Source organism: Gekko japonicus, unplaced genomic scaffold, assembly GCF_001447785.1.
Source record: "Gekko japonicus isolate JY-2015 unplaced genomic scaffold, Gekko_japonicus_V1.1 scaffold1896, whole genome shotgun sequence".
Classification (NCBI taxonomy): Eukaryota; Metazoa; Chordata; class Lepidosauria; order Squamata; family Gekkonidae; genus Gekko; species Gekko japonicus.
This window is the reverse complement of record NW_015174324.1, coordinates 300153-320061: the sequence shown is the minus strand read 5'-3', so window position 1 is coordinate 320061 and position 19909 is coordinate 300153. Positions and strand designations below refer to the sequence as shown.

Below are 19909 nucleotides of genomic sequence, written 5' to 3'. Positions count from 1 at the left end.
TAAGAACAGATGGAAGAACACCAGAAACTTCGAATGAAGCCTTAATAACTTTGATACATAAACAAAACTCAGATGAGAAAGAGATTAAAAACTACAGACCAATCTCATTATTAAACGTGGACTATAAAATCTATACTGCTATTGTAGCTGCAAGACTGAAAAAAATATTGATGCAGATAATTCACCAAGACCAAGCAGTTTTTTTAACCAAAAAGACAACTTAGAAATAATGTAAGAACTGTTCAAAATGTTATTGAATATTTTGAAGCTCATCCAGAGAAACAGATGACTTTAATTTTTTTAGATGCTGAAAAAGCATTTGATAATGTTAACTGGAGTTTTATGTAGGAACAATTGTTAGATTCACAATGTGGTAAAGAATTTTTACAGTAGTCAAAGCAATTTGTATTAAACAACGAGCTAGGATTCTCATCAATGGTGATCTATCACAAAGCATTGAAATTAGAAAAGAAACTTGATAAGGTTGTCCACTTTTACCACTATTGTTTATATCTGTATTTGAAATATTGAATAATATGCTTAGAGAGAATATATATATATTAGAGAAAATAAGAGGAGAAGAATATAAACTGCAAGCATTTGCAGATGACTTGGTATTTATCATAGAAAATCCACTGGACTCAATTACACAGTTATTAACAACATTACTGAATTATGGCTATGTAGCGGGATTGAAGATTAACCTGACCAAGAAAAAATGCTAACAAAAAATATGACTAAGGACCAAGTGCAACAACTACAAGAAAAATCAGGTTTTGAATCACAAAAGAAAGTGAAATATTTAGGAATAAATATAACAAATAGATGTAGCTCTTTGGTGAAAGACAATTACACTGAATTTATGATAGTAATTAAAAAGATTTGGAAAAATGGAAAATCTACAAATATGTTTGATGGGTAGAATAGCTACAATAAAAATTAATATTCTTCCAAGATTGATTTTTTAAAATTTCAAACGATACCAGTTCTCCAAAATCAACAGTTTTTAAAGAACTTGACAAAGTAATGTCACAATTTATATGGCAGAAGAAAAAACCAAGAATAAAACTGAAAGCTTTACAAGATGTCAAAGAAAGTGCTGGATTTGCGCACTCCAGATTGGCTTTTATATTATAGAGTGGCAGCACTGATGTGGTTAAAAGAATGGATCACATTAGAAAACACTAGGTTATTAACTTTAGAGGTACACAATCTATTATTGGGGTGGCATGCATTTATGTGGTATGGAAAATCAGATATACACAACTATTTTAAACAACATCTGATTAGGAAATCCTTATTGATGGTATAGGAAAGTATTAAAAGATTATTGTTCAATAAGACACCCAAATGGGTTTCACCACTTGAAGCTTTTACAAATCCTAATTTACTGCAAAAAAAACCCCCAAAGACGTTGAGATATGAAGACTTGTTTGGTAATAAAAATGAATTAAAATCAACAGAAAGACTCAAAGAACAAGAGATTAACATAGTTTGGTGGGAAAGGATACAAATAGAGTTAAGATTTGCTAAAGACAAGCCATTGGGTTTTTATTCAAATATAACGGAAATGGATAAGGTACTGTTACATACTGCTCTTAAGCTGTTGAAGAAATTTTATACAATAATGTTAGAAGACATAACTCAAGATGAAGTAGTTAAAAACTGTATGGTTAAATGGGCACAAAATCTGGGTCATAATATTGAGTTAGACCAATAGTCACGTATATGGAAAACAAATACAAAGATTACTAAAGTGATTTCATACAATGAAAATATATATAAAATGTTTTATAGATGGTATATTACCCCAAATAAATTAGCTAAATTTTACCCTAACCTACCAAATGATTGTTGGAAATGTAAAAACTATGTTGGTTCATATTTTCATATGTGGTGGATAAAGTTAACAAATATTGGAGCTGGATACATGGAATTTTGCAAAAAATGTTAGAAACTATTGTGCCTTATACACCAGAATTGTTTCTATTGAATATATCACAAGATAACTATCAAAAGCAAGATTTTTATCTCACTATACATATTGCGACAGTGGCAAGAATATTATAAGCTAAATATTGGAGAAGAAGTAAAACAACTTCAAAGGAAGAAGTTATAAATAAAATATTGGAAACAGCAGAGATGGGCAATTTAATGTCAGTCTTCAGAGGAAATAACAAAGAAGAATTTGAGGACACATGGTCAAGGTTTTATAAATGGATAGAAGAACATAATGTATGAAAACTCCTAGACATACAACCGAAATAAAAAGAAATAAGAACTATATACTTAACTATGAGCAAAATATGTATATTAAAATCATAAGGTGGGAAAGATATAAACTTTGGTTACAGCTTGAGGTCAAATGACTATGTAAAAAAACTATACAAATGAATCTTCCCAAATGTGTATCTATGTAAGTCTGTTCAGTCTTTGTCTTATATGTATGAAATAAAAAAAATAAAAACCCCCATAATTAACCTCTTAAAACATGAGACAATGAAAGTAGAGGTGATGGATATTGTGGGATTCAACATGGCACAGCTCATGCTAGAAGGAGTTGAGAAAGCAATGGAAGAAGAGGACAAGGGGAAAAATACTTGTGGATGCAGTGCAGAAAACTATTAAGAAACGAAAGAGTTTGTGAATAACTTTTATTTATTTTTTCAATTTATGCCTCGCTCTCCCTGCTGGAGCGGGCTCAGGGCTGCTTACAAAGCGATTAAACATATAGGTAACAAATTATATACAATCTTAAAGCAAATAATAAAACTCTACATTATCATAAAGTGCTAGTAAGTGATCAGGTACTTATAACAATGCTTACAGAAGGCAGAACCAGTACTACTGCTGTTATCAGATGATCTATATTGGTGGTTGGCCCGTCTTGGTCTCCATATTTAGGCAATAGCACAGGCTGTTGTTGGTAAGCCAAGGACCAGGGCACTGCCACTTCTCAGTTATTTGATGTTATTTGGTGCGCCTCCTTAGTCGAAGGCCTGGTGGAATAGTTCCATCTTGCAGGCCCTGTGGAACTGTAAAAGGTCCTGAGGGCCCTGATCTCTTCTGGGAGCTCATTCCACCAGTATGGAGCCACCACTGAGAAGGCCCTGGCTCTGGTTGTGGCCAGCCTCGCATCTTTAGGACCTGGGAGGCCAATCAGTTTTGTGACCCTGAGTGCAGTGCTCCCTGGGGAACATGTGGGGAAAGGCGTTCCCTCAGGTATGTGGGCCCTTGACCATAAAGGGCTTTAAAGGTAAACACCAGCACCTTGAATCGAATTCGGTATTTTACAGTGCCCGGTCCAGATCTGGTGTAAAGTCAGACTGGCCGCCCAACAACAGATAAAGCTGGGTGTCATCCACATACTGGTAACATCCCAGCCCAAAGCCTTCAGGCAATCTGGGCAAGGAGATGCATGTAGATGTTAAATAACATTGGGGACAGCACTGCCCTTTGGGGCACTCCACAAATCAGTGGGTGTCTTTGGGATAGCTGCTCCCCTAGCGCCACCCTGAAGGAAGGAAGCCAGCCATTGCAAGGCAGGCCCCTGGACTTCAGTGTCAGCGAGGCAGTGGATCAGTAACTGATGGTTGCCCATGTCAAACACCACTGACAGGTCCAACAGCAACGTCACTGCCAATTCGTCCCAATCCAGATGCCTTCGGAGGTAATCTGTGAGGGCGACCAGTGCCGTGTCCGTCCTGTGGCCTGGGCGGAAACTGGACTAGAAAGGATCTAGAATGGAAGTGTCATCCAAAAAGCTCTGTAGCTGAATTGCCATGGCTCTCTCAATTATTTTGCCCAAATAAGGCAGATTGAAGACCAGCCGGTAATTAGCCAATTCGGCCAGATCCAGAGATGGCTTTTTCAGGAGGGGATAAACCACAGCTTCCTTGAGTGCCATAGGGAACTGTCCCTCTGAGATGGAGTTGTTAATAATCTCCTTTAGGGCATCTCAAAACCCATCACGGCCAGCTTTAATTATCCATGATGGGCATGGTTCAAGGCAGCACATGCCTTGTGGCAGAACAGTCATAGTCTGAATTATTCTAAATAATTGGGCTGGGCATGAGCTCGCAGATGCATTTGTGGCTGCATAATACTCTCAGTGGCTTTGACTGCCATCTCATAGGATCTCATAAATGTCCTATAAGATGTGGCTTTGTCACAGGCGCACCGCTACTGTCTCTTGCTTCATCAGCCGCAACTCCTGGGTAAACCAAGGAGCCAGCCTAGAGTGAGGGCGCAGAGGGTGTCGGGGAGTGATCTCATCAATGGCTGCCGAGAGTCAGCTGTGCCAGTCCTCCACAAGCTCATCTAACTGAGGCAGTGTGACCTCTGCCATGAAGATCAGATTGAGTGTGTGTCTGGCCTGATGAGTGGGAGTCATTACTGTCAGACCCCAGAGGAGCCACACTCCACTCAGTAGTCCTTAATAAGGTTTATTGGTAAGATTTGGACTTCTGGTAAGGTCCTTTGTCAGAACTAACAAGCAATAGCACAGGATTGGTAATTGGGGAATGGGCCCCACCTCTCAGTCGTACGTCACACACGCACAGGTTTACTACAGGTCATGAAAGAATATACGACCTAACTAGCTATGTCTCAAGTCTTATTGCTCCCAAGGACACAGGCCCAGCTGGAACCTGTGAACCGTATGTGGGTAGCTTCGGGAAAATTATGGGCTGCGCCTCCACACTCCACCAGGCACTCATTCTCACACTCCCCTCCTCAGGAATGTCATGGAGGACTGATAAGGTAACAAGCAAGCCGGCAGATATGCAAAGTGGGCAGGGTGTACAAAAGCAAAAGTAAGTATTAGCAACACAGGGCAATACAGTTACCAGCATTGACCAAGAAAGGCGTCCGATCCTGACATACCGCCTCCCCTTAAACTCCCCCTCCCCCTGGTTTATCGGGATATAGTCTATGGAACCTTCGCAGAAGGGTGAGGGCCCGCACATGCTTAGATGCAACCCATTCATTTTCTTCAGGACCAAAGTCTTTCAATTTAATCAGGTACTATAACTGCCCATGAGACAAGCGGGAATCCAAGATCTCCTGAACAACATGGTGGTGTTCCCCATCAACCAGATGAGGAGACGGAGCTGGAGGCTTGTGTACCCAGGGCAAAGGACCTGGGTCCCATTTCAGGAGCCTATAGTGAAATACAGGATGTAGATAACACTAAGATTTAGGGAGGTCAAGTTCAACAGCCACTTTGTTGATGATACGCACTACCTTAAAGGGTCCTCCATATTTCCACCCCAACTGTGTAAATAGTTAAATAAATTCCTTAATTTGGGCTAATAATCTGTGTTGTGCTCTGACCACATAGTCTCCCCTGCTTTGCACAATACTAAAGGGAGGGGGTAGCCCAGGGAAGCAAGGAAAGGCCAGACCCTTGGGTTGCCAACTTTCCAGGGATCCCCCAAAGATTGGGGATTCCATCCCCAATAGGGAGATTCAGCCAGAGGGGTCTCACTGTCCCTCTAAAAACGCAGTGAGGGCTGGAGATCACTGAACATTACAACTGCTCTTCAAGTAGCAGAGATCAGTTCCTCTGGAGAAAATGGTGGACTCTATGTCATTATACCCTGCTGAGGTTGCCACAGCACATTGACGCTGAGTGCCCAAGGCCTTGGCACTCTCCCAGAGCTTCTTTCTAGAGCTCATTGTATTTATTTCCACAACGGGCCTTATTCCTAGTACAGACATAAAATCAAGCACACACACACAATACAGGACTAAGAATTCAGAGAGAAAAGTACAGAGACATTTGCATTAGCAGGAAGATTAATAGTTGGCTCTGCAGTGAAAAAGGGATAAAATGAGGGAAGGGGTCGTGAGTTGACCAGCAAGACATGTGGAGAGGTCCCAAACTGCTCAAGGAATGGAATCAGCAAGATAGGGTGGGGTTAGGAAAGGTAAAAGAGAGAGAGAGAGAGAGAGATGGCTAGGTGTTCTCTTTTTATACCTGAGCTATGATCTGAGGCAATTGCCTGTTGTCACACAGTCCCCAGGAAATATTAACTAAAAACTTAACTAAAAACTGAAATATTAACTAAAATATTAACTAAAAATATTAACTAAACTTTTGAATTGGGCAGAAAAGGGAGTAATGGTTGGGCAATTGCAGGTAATGGCTTGGCTAGAAGTGACCCCTCTTAGGAATGGGAAAGACAAAGGAGGAAATGAAGAGAACTATTCAGGTTGCAGGACCGGTGCTTTGGATTAATGATCAGATGCTTGAGAGCTGTGTTATCTCGATGGGCGGCAGGAAGACTTGATAGCTTGCTACTATCTTAATCAGGCACATCCTTTTGTTCTAACCTGGAAAGGAATGCATGTTTCACCTGTTGGTGTTAATATGTGGGGGGGGGGGACTGCTTGGCAACACTTGACATTACATTTTATGACACATATGGCCCGGTCCGACAAAGTCCAATTTATGTCAAATCCAGCCTTCGTAACAAGTGAGTTTAACACCCCTGTAATAGGCAATACACATATTTGGTAAAATACATTTTCAGTGTCATAGCCTGCTGCTTAATATGCTTCTGTGAGGTTATGAATGGGTGATTATGCGTAGGAGGTCGAGGCCAGTAATAGTACACAAAAAGTTTTTAAAGAACCCCACCCAAATAAGTCCTCTAAAATGTATTAAGGCTTTGGACTACTGCCATGTACAGTATGCATCTCAGCTTCATGCAACGAGATGGACTAAAAGCATGCCTAACATTCTAAGAGCAGTTAAACAGTCACAGAATGAAGAACCAACATGTGGACATGAAGCAGTGCAAACTTGGTAATATTGTTCACATGCTGTGCTCCATGAGGAATCACACATAGGTTGGATATGAAGACAAATGAAGATAAAAAAATCACACATGGGGTGGATATGAAAACAAATGATATGGCAATTTCTTGCAGACAGACTAATTTGTTACGTAATGGAGTTATGAAAGATTTCACAGGCTTGACTAGTCATTTTTCTCTGTTTTCCTTTTAATTGTACTCAACTTTCTTGAGCATTCTCAGTCTTCATTAGGACATCTGGGGAACAGGTTCTTTTTTGTTTGGTTGATTTTGTAAAGTTATATTTTATTTGCATGCCTGGTGAGTGTGTAGAAACCCATTGCTTATCTGTTGAAGGTTTTGTTTTACAGTTGCCATCACTGGCTTGGGGGCCAGCCGTTTCACTTTTAGGTAGCAGTTACAGTAGTGTTTATGGCCCAACTATCAACCATTTGGGGATTATTTTTTGGGAAACAAATATGAGAAAGAGTGTCTTTCAGCTGAACTTAAGTATAGTGATAAACAGAGAGGTTGGGAAAAGGAAGCAAGGTTTGAAAACAGTGCAGTGATGGAAACTCACAAATCAGGAAAGGCAAGGAAAGGTAATTTAAACAGTAGTTAGTGTTAAGCTAAATCTGTCCAAAAGGAGGCCACTCACAGTTGTGCATGTGGTGCAGATGGGGGGTGGGGGGAGAGCTTGAACTTGAAGTGGGAAGCAAGAGAAGGAAGGTCAGAAGTACGAGCTAGTGTTGTGTAGCTTAGTACAAGAACAGCATAGTGACCACGAGCTGGTGGAACAAAAGGGAGAAGAAGTGGGGGGGAGATGCATTGCTTATGGAAAAGAGGTCTTAGAAGTGGGGGGTCTAGGAGGGAGGGTATGGGGGAATGAGAGTGAGAAAGGGGAGGTGAACGAGAAATAAAAATTCATACTTTGCCTGATTCTGAAAAGTGAGCATTGTTAGATTATTGCCACAAAAGCTCAGTTAGTTTGGTCTCAGTGTAAGGTGATCCCACAGAGTCCCAAAACAAAGCCCTGGTGAATGGGAGCTGTAGTTTCTCCTGTAGGCCCTGATGCCTCACCAGGAAATGGTATTTTATTGTCCTTAATTCCTGTCCTGATTCTCTGGTTTCATCCACAGTGAAGCCTGGCCATGCTGCAGAGGCTTCAGGAGTGTAGGGGGTTCTGCAGTTATGGGATTGTGATGATACAATAAGTGAACCTCTCATAATATTGTAGAAATCTTCAGTTTTTAGTTCACAAGTGGAAAAATCGGGATTGACGGTTATTTTTCTGCCTTGCCAACTCACAAGCTTGGTTAAATACTTGCCTTATCAACAGCATCCTTTGCCAGTCATGAAAAATATTAACTTCAGCTTGTTCTGGATCTAATAATTATTGATGCTGTGTGTTCCACCCGTAATGCTGTCTAGTGAAAGAGTCTACAGAGAATAGCTTGTGGTTAGTCACCAGTAGATAGAGATTGAGTTTGGTGACCTTGGACATATGTTTTAAAAGAAACTTTTGAACATTACCGGATCTTTTCTTTGCTCAGGCTTCTCAAACCCAATAATTCAAATATTCTGCCTTGGGCAGAGACTTCTAAAACAGCTGTTTTAATCTACAAATACTTAAGCTTCCTTGGTTTCCTTTGAAAACACTGTTGTAGCTCAGTCTTGGTAGGAAGAGAATTTAATCCTCAGCTGTTCTGAAGTGTGCCACAAGTTGATTTAATGAAGCTTTTAGATCCGTGAGTTCTGTACCAAACTGCTCTACATTGGTCTTAATCGCTTTACAGTCTTTCATGCCATCCTTAATTACCTTGATCTGCTTCATGTCTACAGCCTGAGTTTCAAGTAGTTCTAGAGGGAAATGTTGTCTGCTGTTTCAGGAGTATCCACCATTTTGTATCTAAATGTGAAGTGGCTTCAGCTTGTGAAGTCCCTCCCTTTACTGTATTTATCATGTACACATACATATAGATCAAGATGGGTAGCCGTGTCAGTCTGTCCATAGCAGTAGAAAAGAGCAAGAGTCCAGTAGCACCTTGAAGACTAACAAAATTTGTGAAGAAGTAAGCAGTGACTCAACAAAGCTCATACACTGCCACAAATTTTGTTAGTTTTTTAAGGTGCTACTGGACTCTTGCTCTTTTCTCCTTACATATAGAAGGGGAGAAAAACACAAGTTAGCTGTTCCTACCAATACATTAACAGCAAAACTAATACTAGTCTTTTTAGTAAACTAAAATTCCTACTTGGTAAGCTGTTCATTTAATACTAAAGTCTTTTATAATACCATTTAATAGTCATAATCTAGTGTATGATCAAAAGTCAGTTTAGCAGTTTTCAGAAGGATTTTCCCAGATTATCTCACCAGCACCTTTTGTCCCAAAAATACAAAGAAAAAAATCTCCCATCTATGAATGTTTCTCAATTCATGAAAATATCAAATATCCAGTGCACTGTTTCCTGTTACTTTCATACAGCCAAATACCACCTATATAAGATTCTACCATAATGTTTTCCCTCTGAAACATTGTAGAAGCAGCTTTCTTTGAAAGTAGACAGAATAACATACAGTCTTTATTCTGTATCAGATTTTGAGTCCAGTAGTACCTGAAAGACTCTTAAGTCAAAGCTCACTTCATCAGATATAAAGAAAACTCTATAGAAGTCGAATTTTGTTCTGCTACTGTGGTCTAACACGGCTATCCACCTGTAGTCTTAACACCAGTTACCCACTTTGTTAGTCACAGATCTTAAGTGAAAAAGGGAATAAACTCGATTTACTTTCAATCTCACTGCCTAAGAATGAGGGAATTGGGCCCATGATGCAACTAAATGAGTATGCTTCTGCCAACATAGGGATTTTCTTAGATTCCCAGAATATTTGACCACTGTTTTTAATAAGCAGTCAAATAAATGAACAGTGTCCCAGCTCTATAATTGTGTTTAGGCAAATGCATTGATACCTGAGTTTTATAAAAATATTTCTTTGTTATATAGAGAAATCTCTGAAGATAAATGCTTGTTTACTTCCTTAGGAAGCTGTATTAAGACCTGTCCTGGACTGCATTGACCTTGTTAGTAGTGGAGATGAGGAATCTAGCAGTTCTTCTAATGTGAGTATTACATTATACTTAAAATATTTGGGCAAAAGTTTTCTTTGGAGTTGTTCTGATCTGCCTCATTTTTGTAAGCTTGCACTCGTTTGGCCAACTGTATGTGGGGTGTATCCTGAATCTCATTTTTTCTGTAGTAAGATCTGAGATTGTAGATGGCTTAAAGGAGACTGTTTTTTTAAAAAAATGCCATGTAAATGAGAGCTACAGTTGTGTGTGCCATGCAGTTTTTAAATTGCAGCTGCATGTTTCAAGGGAGCTGAGTGAATCTGCATAGTTGATATGCTGCCATAGAAAGGAGAAGGGATGGTGGTGGCATTCTTTGCATCACTTCTGAACAGCTGAGGTATAATAGGAGAAATGGGCTGGGATTAAAACCTCATACCCTAAGAAAGCAAAGGTGCAGGGTGCTATGAATGGGGTTGCTCTGATAAAACAATACTTGTTTATTTGCTGAAATGGGTAAGCAGATCCCCAGTTTCAGTAAAGGGTAGAAATATCAACTTTCTAGAAATAGTCACAATTGTGGGCTTATTGCTGTTCTATGTCTTTGATAAGTTTGTAATGAAATCCTTGAAAATGAGAATTTTTCCTGCCAGGTATGGTAATGGTTGCTCTTTTCTGGCTTCTCTCTGGTAGCTGGTTATTTCAGTAAATATGTTCGTCAGTACAACTGGAATGTTTTGTCCAATATAGAGATGTAAAATTTCTGAAACACCTGAAGCTATGGTAAAAAAGTTGGGGTCCTCCCCCTCCCCCCAGAAATGTGTTTGCAAATTCTGGGGAAACCTTTAGTTTCTGTAGTCCGTGCTACCTAAGAACCAGTGTGGTATGGTAGTTAAGAACGGTGGACTCTAATCCGGAGAATCGGGTTTGATTCCCCACTTTTCCACATGAAGCCTGGTGGGTGACCTTTGGCCAGAGAGTGGGTGACCTTAGGCCAGTCACAGTTCTCGCACAAACCTCTCAGGCCCACCTACTTCACAAGGTGTCTGTTGAGGGGAAAGGAAGGGAAAGGTGATTATAAGCCGCTTTGAGACTCCTCAAGGTAGAGAAAAGTGGGGTCTAAAAACCTACTCTTCTTTTTTGCTTTTTGAGAGGCAGTAAAAGATGAACATAGAAGACACGTTCTCAATCAGTGGAGGAGTGTATGGGTCATGCCTCCTTGCTCCGTGGGCAGGGCATATGCAACCTTGAGGAGCAGGTCTCCTTCCATGGATCCAACAGGCCAATGTGACATGGGCTTTGACTCTAAGCCACCAGATACCTATGGAAGAACCAAGCCACGGTACTAGTTCTGAAGGCATAAGGTTTTCTAGGACCTTCTCTGTTCATCATGCCCAAGAATCATGGCACTTGGAGACCATTCTTAGATCTACAACATCCTCAGATACTGAGAAGACGGAGATAGCCATCTGTTAAGTCTTTGTTCCACAGAGACCAGGTGTCAGGGTTTGATAGTCAGATCACACCAGACAGCGCTTCATAAGAAGAATTCTGTTTATTGGTAGTTCATAACTACGACACGTGTATTTCTTGTTTCAGGAATGGCCCGAAGCATCAAGGCACCCTGAATTATACTAGGTTCAAAACACACACACCCTACAAGCAAAGGCCAATAAGCAGTGTCCGCGCATCCGGGGAAAAGACAGCGGGCAAAGTAGAAACCGTTTGTTCCCACACGAGTTGGTAGCAGCTGGCACATCCAAGGTCAGAAAAGCAAAAGCAGATAAAACCCAGATAGTAGACTCCGTTAGTGTACCAGGCAGAGGCCATGAGGATTCCCCCCACACATTCCAGACAATGGCAGTGTTAACTGACATCCTGCCCTCACAAAAGCTCTCCCCCGGTTTACCCGGGAAACGATGGTGGAACTTGTGCAGTAGACAAGGGGCCTTCATGTGAACCCACCTCCATCCACTCATGATGTTGCGGCCCAAAGTCAGCCCATTCCACCAAATAGTACAAGTTATTTCGCTTAAGCTTGGAGTCCAAAATATCGGCCACTTCAAAATGCTGTTTGCCTTGCATCAACAGGGGAGGCGGCTGCGCTCATTGGGGTCTCCAAACATTAGGTCCAGGATCCTGTTTTAGGAGACTGAAATGGAAAATGGGATGCAGTAACTTTAAATTTTTAGGCAACTCCAGTTCAACAGTCACATCATTGATTTTACGCAACACATGAAAAGGGCCGATAAACTTCCACCCCAGTTTACGCATAGGGTGAAGACCCTGGATGTTCTTAGTGGAAACATAGAGCAATTGCCCTGGCTGGATGTCCCAGCCCTCAGAACGTTTTTTGTCAACCTGTGCTTTATAAGTGTCTTTGGCCCTATCCAAAGTCTTGCACAGGACCGGCCATGCGTCCCGCAAACGCTGACACCATTCCCCCACATCCCCCTCAGGCAGGGTAGAGTCCGTCAGGAAAGGGAGGGGAGGGGCCTTATATCCATAGAGAGCCATGAACGGGGAGACCCCCGTAGATGAGTGACATGCATTATTGTAGCAAAACGCGGCAAAAGGGTGGAGCCCCTCCCAGTCATCCTGTTGATAGTTGGTGAAACAATGGAGGTACTGCATCAGGGTTTGATTTACCCATTCCGTTTGGCCATCAATCTCTGGGTGGTAAGCGCTACTCAGGCCCCGCTCCACCCCCAACAGGTCCATGAGTTCCTTCCAGAACTTGGAAACAAATTGCGCCCCACGGTCGGAGATTATCTTGCAGGGCAAAGTATGTAGCCTGAAGACCTGTTGGATAAATGCTTTGGCCAGAAGGCGAGCCGTAGGCATGGACTTAAATGGGACAAAATGGGCTTGCTTGGTAAAAAGATCCACTATCACCCATATAACCGTTTCCCCCCGGCTGGGAGGTAAATCAGTGATGAAATCCATGGAGATCACCTCCCACAGGTGGCCGGGGGTGGGCAAAGGCCAATAAGCAATGGCCAATAAGCAATGTCCGCGTGCGCAGGGAAAAGAGAGCGGGCAAAGTAGAAACCGTTTGTTCCCAGCGAGTCGGTAGCAGCTGGCACATCCAAGGTCAGAAAAGCAAAAGCAGATAAAACCCAGACAGTAGACTTTATTAGTTGACCAGGCAGAGGCCAGGAGGATTCCTCCCACACATTCCAGAGAATGGCAATGCTAACTGACATCAGGATATCTATCTTATCCCAGTCATCCTATGGAACGGGTCTAGCTTAAATTAGAGGTCCAGGGAATTTCCCACATCTACCTGAGAGGATAACAGTCTTCATATCTCTGGATTCCATTGCATGCATGGGTAGGGCCTCTAGTTCAGTGAGACACTACCAACTAAACATGTTTTCCTCAGCTATGGCTACTTTAGACAGAAATCAGAAAAGTAGGTCCTTACTTTCTCTACTTTCCATTTTTCCCCACCTGGGATAATAGTGCTTTTCAGTATTCTGTACAAGGATGCCTTCCTTCACTGATGAGGAGAAACCTTCACAGTAAGTCCAATGTTTCATTTTATGATAGGCCTATATGCTATGGCTGCCAAATATGTGCAAAGATGGTGTCTGAAGCTTAAAAAACTGTCGTCTTGTAATCCATTTTAATTGTGTGGCATTTTATCTTCATCTTTTTTATTCTTCTTATGTTTTATCTGTGTTTTATTTAGACCAACTTTGTAAGGGCCTTCGGCCTCATGCAATAAGCAATTATTACTACACACATTTTATAGTAAGAGAAAGAGAAGTTTCTGACACTAAATGTCTAGGCTTGTCCGATGCCACCAACATTCCAACAGTGTGGGGAACAAACCCTTCATCAGTAGCACTTTAGCCACATGGATTGTATGGTGGCTAAAGGAGGATTTATAAGCAAAGGTCCAAAAACAATTGTGTACTACCTTTTATCACCACTAGCACAACACTAAGAACTAAAACTTGCAGCTGTCAGACAATCCTAGGATATTCTGGCTATTCTAACACGATGCCCTACGATAATTATTAATTACTAGTAGCAAAGCTCGTTGTAAAATCAATACAACGTGCCCTAGAAAGATGTTGGCTTGCAGGGGGGCGCGGCAACAGGTGAGGACAGGGCCAGGGGAGGGAGTGCCTGCGGCAGTGGCGTATCTTCGCTGGGGGAAGGGGCAATGGGCGGAGACAGCAGGTGGTGGCGAGGTGTGGGTAGGCAGTGGTGGCACAGCAGGGCAGGAGCTTTGGCTGCCAGCTGTGCAGCTGCTGGCCGACTGATCTGCAGGTGTCCAACAGCTCGAGTGGCGCCTCCCTGGCACTCTCCGGCGGGGTGGGCCAGCACTCGACCTTGTTTCCCCAGCTGAGAGCGGTGAGGAAAGGCCCTGCTTTGGCCGGGGGCTCGTCCATTGTGGCAGAAGGGAGATCTGAGGCAGCAACAGCTGTTCTGGCAGGCCTTGCACGTGGCTGCTGATTCCCTGCTCCCCTGAACGGCTGCTTGTGGCAACTGCCGCTGCCTGCATAGGAAGAGCCGTTGTGACCAATGGCGACACAAGACTCAGCCTTCTCAGCCTCCGCCCACCAGAGTGTCCATCCTGCTTGTTACCTCACACGACACTGAGGCCGAGACGCTCGCTGCTGCTTCTGTGGGCGGGACTCCAGCAATGCAGCCACTGGATTGGCACATTGTTGGAGTGACAGGTGTGGGAGTCAAATGCTGTGGGAGCGTGAGTAATGTTCAGGAAAGAGTCACCCTAAAATACAATTATATATAAGGAGATATTATTAGGACCAACCAAAATACTACACAACAATGTGTGTTTCAGTTCTTCAGAATTATTCACCAGTTGAGTATTCAGTACAAAAAAAGGGAGGGGAAGAGAAAATAAGTGTTTTGGGAAATGGTGGGAAAATCTCAACTTTGCGTCTTGTAGACATAATGCTTAGTGGGCTGTTTTTCCCTCTAACCATGCTTTAAATTGATTCCCAGTTTTGTTAGTATAATGACTATATGAAAGAATATAAGTGTTTAATAAATAAATAAATATAAAATACTCCTTCCCCCCTCCCCTTTGCTCTATTCCTTTTAAGGGACCTGTATGTTTCATTTGGTGTCAGAAAAATGTTTGATGATATTCCATGTTCATGAAGAAGAGAATGCCACAATTTCCCCTTTCTCCTTTTTCTGCTGGCCACTTTTGGTGCAACACAGAAACCTGTTTTGCACCCACCACCATCTAATCTGCTTAGATTTTTAACGCATCCTGCATTATAGTCTGCAGACCTCAGGCTTTTCAGAATGTGGTTGAAACAACTTGTTTTCTCTTTTGTTTTTCTACTGAATATCCATCCAGATGAAGTGTTCTGGAGGCTTCAGACACTTGCACACTGTCTTGAGATATTTTGGATGGTTTTAGTTTTAAAAAAACTGCAGAACTTCTGTTTTTGTACTGTTGCTATTGAGTAATGTGACTACTGTTTCTGTTTATAGGAGGCAATGTAATGCCCACAAGTGGTCTCTTTTAGATATTGTATTAAGAAGAGAAAAAAAATCATAATTAATCATTCTCACAAGCAGCAAAACAAATTCAGTTGCTATGACAAATTCTGGTTTAAAACTGCTGTCTTTTCCATATTTTCCCCAACAATCCCAACTCCATAAAACCTCCCCAAGACTACTGTGACTATGGGATCCATGGACCCATTTCTCTAACAGCAGTGCTTTCCCCTGGCAATAGGAGTCTTCCTTTGATATGAGGCTTGAAGGTTCTCTTGCTCTGAGGAAATCAGCTCATGTTAGCAAATTGGATCAGCAGGATCCAGCCCTATGGACTACAAACTGAATCTTGGCTATTCACCTGACAGACATTGGTCCATGGTATTATACTGTCATAGTTCAATAGAAGCTTAGTGAGGCAGCTCAGTTTGTTCTTGCACCCATGTTGTTTGAGGATTGTTGTGGGAGAGGGGAAGAAAGTTCAAAAAACTCCAGAAGAATATTGCATTGTCCCATAAAGAGGCAAACCTACTTACTTGGAATTTTTCGTCCTCTATTTAGTTGAACTGTGTAATGGTGTTGACTAACTAGCCATTTATGAATACTTTTTTCTTAATTTATAGAAAAAAGTAAAATGCAAAGACTACATTGACTACCAGAAGGAAAGGGTTGCTTCAACCCTTGATCGCCTGGCGCGGCATGTAGAGGTAGAGAAACAGCTGAAAGAAGAGAAAAACAAAGCTTTTAAGGTATGTTTCTTTACAAAGCTATGGCAAAAATACCATGGCTTGATTTTGTAGTATAATACGAAGGCATAAACCTGACTAAATGCCACATGCAACTGTTGGCCATATTACTTTTGATGAGGAGGCGACCCAGGGGCCACATTTATCTATTGGAGGCAGCTGTTCCTATCTGGCTGTGATGGCTCCTTGGATTCTCGTATGCTTCCCACCCAGCATTACTCAAGCCAAAAATATTTGAAAATTGTTATTGTAGTGTTTTACATTACACTTGTGCTCATATGTTTGTATTGGCTGATCTTTGATTGGAATGAATGAATGAATGAAAGAAAAAATGTTGCATTACATGCAACCCTAAGTGGCTGTAATAGGGAAATGCTGATTATAGTGTATGCTGTGGGCCAGCTTCTAGCATTTCCCTTACACTTAGGAAGGCTTTAAAGGAAGAAGCTGCTCAAGACTCTGAAACTAGCACTGTCTTTTTCATGTAAAACTATTCTTATTTTGGCTCTTACATTGCATTAAAATAGCACATTCTAGCAGTTATACAGGCATCCTTGACTGGTCTTTTCCAAAGAACTTGTTGTTCTTGGTCCAGCTTCTAACGAACAAACTTTGTTATCTCACAAACAAATGACATGGCACAGTTACGAAGCAATTCTGCAAAGAGATGGAGGTGAGGATAGAGGAACAAAGAGACACAAACATATATATATTTAAAAACGAGGGGATACGTAGGCCATTGCAGGGTCATTTTGGTTCCTCTTTCTTCCCTTCTCTGGCAGCCCCCATAGCCTCTCTCCTTTTCCTGCTACCTTCTCTCCTTCCCACCTACCAGATGACGTACCTTTATCTGCCCCATATCCAGCTGTTTTATTTATGTCCTATATACACTTCCTTTTTACACAGTGCAGACCCTAAGCAGCTTACATGATTCTCCTCTCCTCTATTTTGTCCTCACAACAACCCTGTGAGGTAGATTAAGCTAACTGTGTTTGACTTACCCAAGGTCATCCAGTGAGCTACAGCAAATGAGGATTCAAATTTGGGTCTCCTAGATCTTAGTCTGAAATGCTAACCACTGTACCACACTGGCTTTCGTGGTGTAGCTGCTTTTGAACCAGTAGCAAGCAGCCGAGCCTGGGTAGTTCATGCAAGTCGTGTGGTAGCAAGACACCCAGTTATTGTTTCCAGGTGTGGTTCCAATGAGTCCTCCCTCAAAAGCCAAAACAGCCCTTGAAAAAACCTTGTCACCTACACCTGCCTTTTACTAATAGAAAACAAGGCTTGAATGCTGGCAATATTGTTGTAGTTTTCTAGCAACAGCCACTAAGGGCATTTATTTCTTAAAGCTAGAGGTACTCCTTTTATCATTTTTGAGGGTTAACTTTGCAATGATTTGTTTTTAAGATTTAAGATTTTTCTGCCAACCTGGGGCTTTTCTTGGGTTTGTAGAAAGATCTGTGTTGGCCGTTTGTGGCTCTAGTTTCTGGATTTAAGTATCCAAAGATGCGGCAATGTTGAGAATTAGATATATTCATATTCTGGGACTACAGAAGGACCAAATGTTGGCTTACGACTTTATTCAAGGCTGTAACATATGCTTTCCCAAAGAAAGCAGCTTATCCTATATATATAATTCCCTTACGTATTGGCCATTTCCAGCTCACACACTGGCTGTGCAGTGTGCTCCATCAGCCATTGGCCCAGCAACCGCCACTCAAGAGTACTTGCATGCCATTGGCTGGGTGCTGGGTCCGCTGCTCTCCCCCGCCCATTGCCAGCCTGGACACTTTTCCGTCACAGAATAAGGTATCAAAATGGCTGTCTCTCCTGATGAAGACAGTTCTCCTGCTTGGCTCCTGTGGGACTAACTTTTCCCTCAGTGGCTGTTGCTAGGCAACCAAACTTGGTTCTGTCAGTAAAAAGGCAAAGAAAGGAAGTCCTTTCTAGGCCTTTGTAGGGAACTCATTGGGGCCAGTCCTGACTAGGGTTGCCAGATCCAGGTTGGGAAATCCCTGGATATTCTGTGGTGGAGTCTAAGGAAGCAAGAGTTTGGGGAGGGGAGAGGCCTCAGCTGAATAGAATGCCATAGAGCCCAACCTCTGAAGCAGTTATTTTCTCCAGGGGGGAAGATATCTGTTGTCTGGAGTTCAGTTGTGATACCGGCGATCTTCAGGCTACACCTGGAGGTTATATACAAAAATATATATCACTGTGTACAATAAATATATGCTTATGGTAAAACAATTTTATACTTTATTCTTTTTCTTTTTATATTTTTCAATACGATTGTCTAAATATTGGTATCAAATATTATCAAAAAATGATACATGCAGAGCCTCTTTCTAGAGCTCACTGTATTTATTTCCACAACAGGCCTTATTCCTAGTAGTTCTATAAGAGTATGAAATTTGCCATGAAGGTCTGTGTGCTGTGTTTAATCTGTTGTGACTTTTTCCATGGTCCCTTGCTAAATTTATTTGATGACACCTTCCCAGCCTTGTACTGGGAGAAAAACAACAGTGGGTTTTATAAGGTTTGCAGGCAGTAGATTGCCAACACTGAGCTATTGTATTAAATCTAGTTTTGAATCTTTCAGTACATAGATTATAATGGGCTGGCTTAGTGCACAGCATAGCCATAATGTCCCCGCCACAAATTTTTGGTTAAGATAAAAAGGAATGTTCTTATGGCAGCCTGTGTCTAAAAATGGATGCTACAAAAACTGTAACAGAAATCTATAATACTTTAGAGAGCTCAGGCTAATAATGCAGATGGCACTAAGTTGCAGCTGGAGGAGATGTATTGATCTAGGAGGAGAATCATCAAAGCAGGTTCCCATGAGAAATTAGAAACATTCATTCATAGTAGTGGTAATTGATGTAGACCTTTGAAAATTATTGTTCTGAACCATATAGATTGCTAAAGGAAGACATTGTTATCAGCATTTTTGGTGTAAATTTTTTTTTGTAAATATACAAGCTTCTTGTGTTTGCCTTAATCAGTTCTCATTCAACATGGAAAATTTAACAACAAAATTAATGGCCTATATTTTTCTAATAATTGGGACCATCATTAGGAAAAAATGGACTCCCAGCATGCTCATGGACTGCAAGAACTAGAATTTATCCATGGACAGAGTGATACAGAAGCAGCAAGACTGTGTGTGAATCAGTGGCTCAAAATGCCAGGTAATTCATTGGGTGTGCCAATCACCAGAGATACCTGCATTTCACTCTTCTGTTTAAAAAGGTGCTAAAGCTCAGTGGCACAGCACATACTTTTGTATGTAAGTACTAATATTCAGTATTTATATAGTATGTTCTGAGAGTTTTAAGGGCTTCACATATAAGCAACCAAGCACAATCCTTAGTGATCCAGCTAAAGGATCTTGCTTAGGTTTGACTTTCAGTTTCTGGATTCAGAATGCGGTGTTAATCACAAACTGTAAATATGGTACCCAATTTTAATGGTTTTATTACGGTTTTTTAATTAGACATAATTAAAGTTTAAACAATGAAGTGCATCCTTCCGTTATTATAGATTAACATTAAACCTGGATAGCCCAGGCTAGCCTGATCTTGTCGGATCTTGTCCGCCCTGGCTAGTATTTGGATGGGAGACCTCTAAGGAATCCCAGGGTCATGACATTGAGGCAGGCAATGAAAACCACCTCTGAATGTCTCTTGCCTTGAACACCCTGTGTGGTTGCCATAAGTCATCTGTGACTTGATGGCACTTTCCACCACCACAACATTAAAAATATCTGTATAGGTTCAGCCTTCCCTTTTCCCCTTGTCAAAG

At 41.5% G+C, this 19909-nt stretch overlaps 1 protein-coding gene across 1 annotated transcript in view; it reads left to right on the top strand.

Annotated features, from left to right (window-relative positions):
- Positions 1–19909, top strand: part of ZNF451 (zinc finger protein 451) — a 52661-nt gene that overhangs the window by 11175 nt on the left and 21577 nt on the right. Inside the window, exons 5-8 of the mRNA XM_015424231.1 lie at positions 5023–5180; positions 9846–9923; positions 15983–16108; positions 19185–19296. Of these exons, the coding sequence (XP_015279717.1) occupies positions 5023–5180; positions 9846–9923; positions 15983–16108; positions 19185–19296 (474 nt within the window). The remainder of the gene's footprint in view (positions 1–5022; positions 5181–9845; positions 9924–15982; positions 16109–19184; positions 19297–19909) is intronic.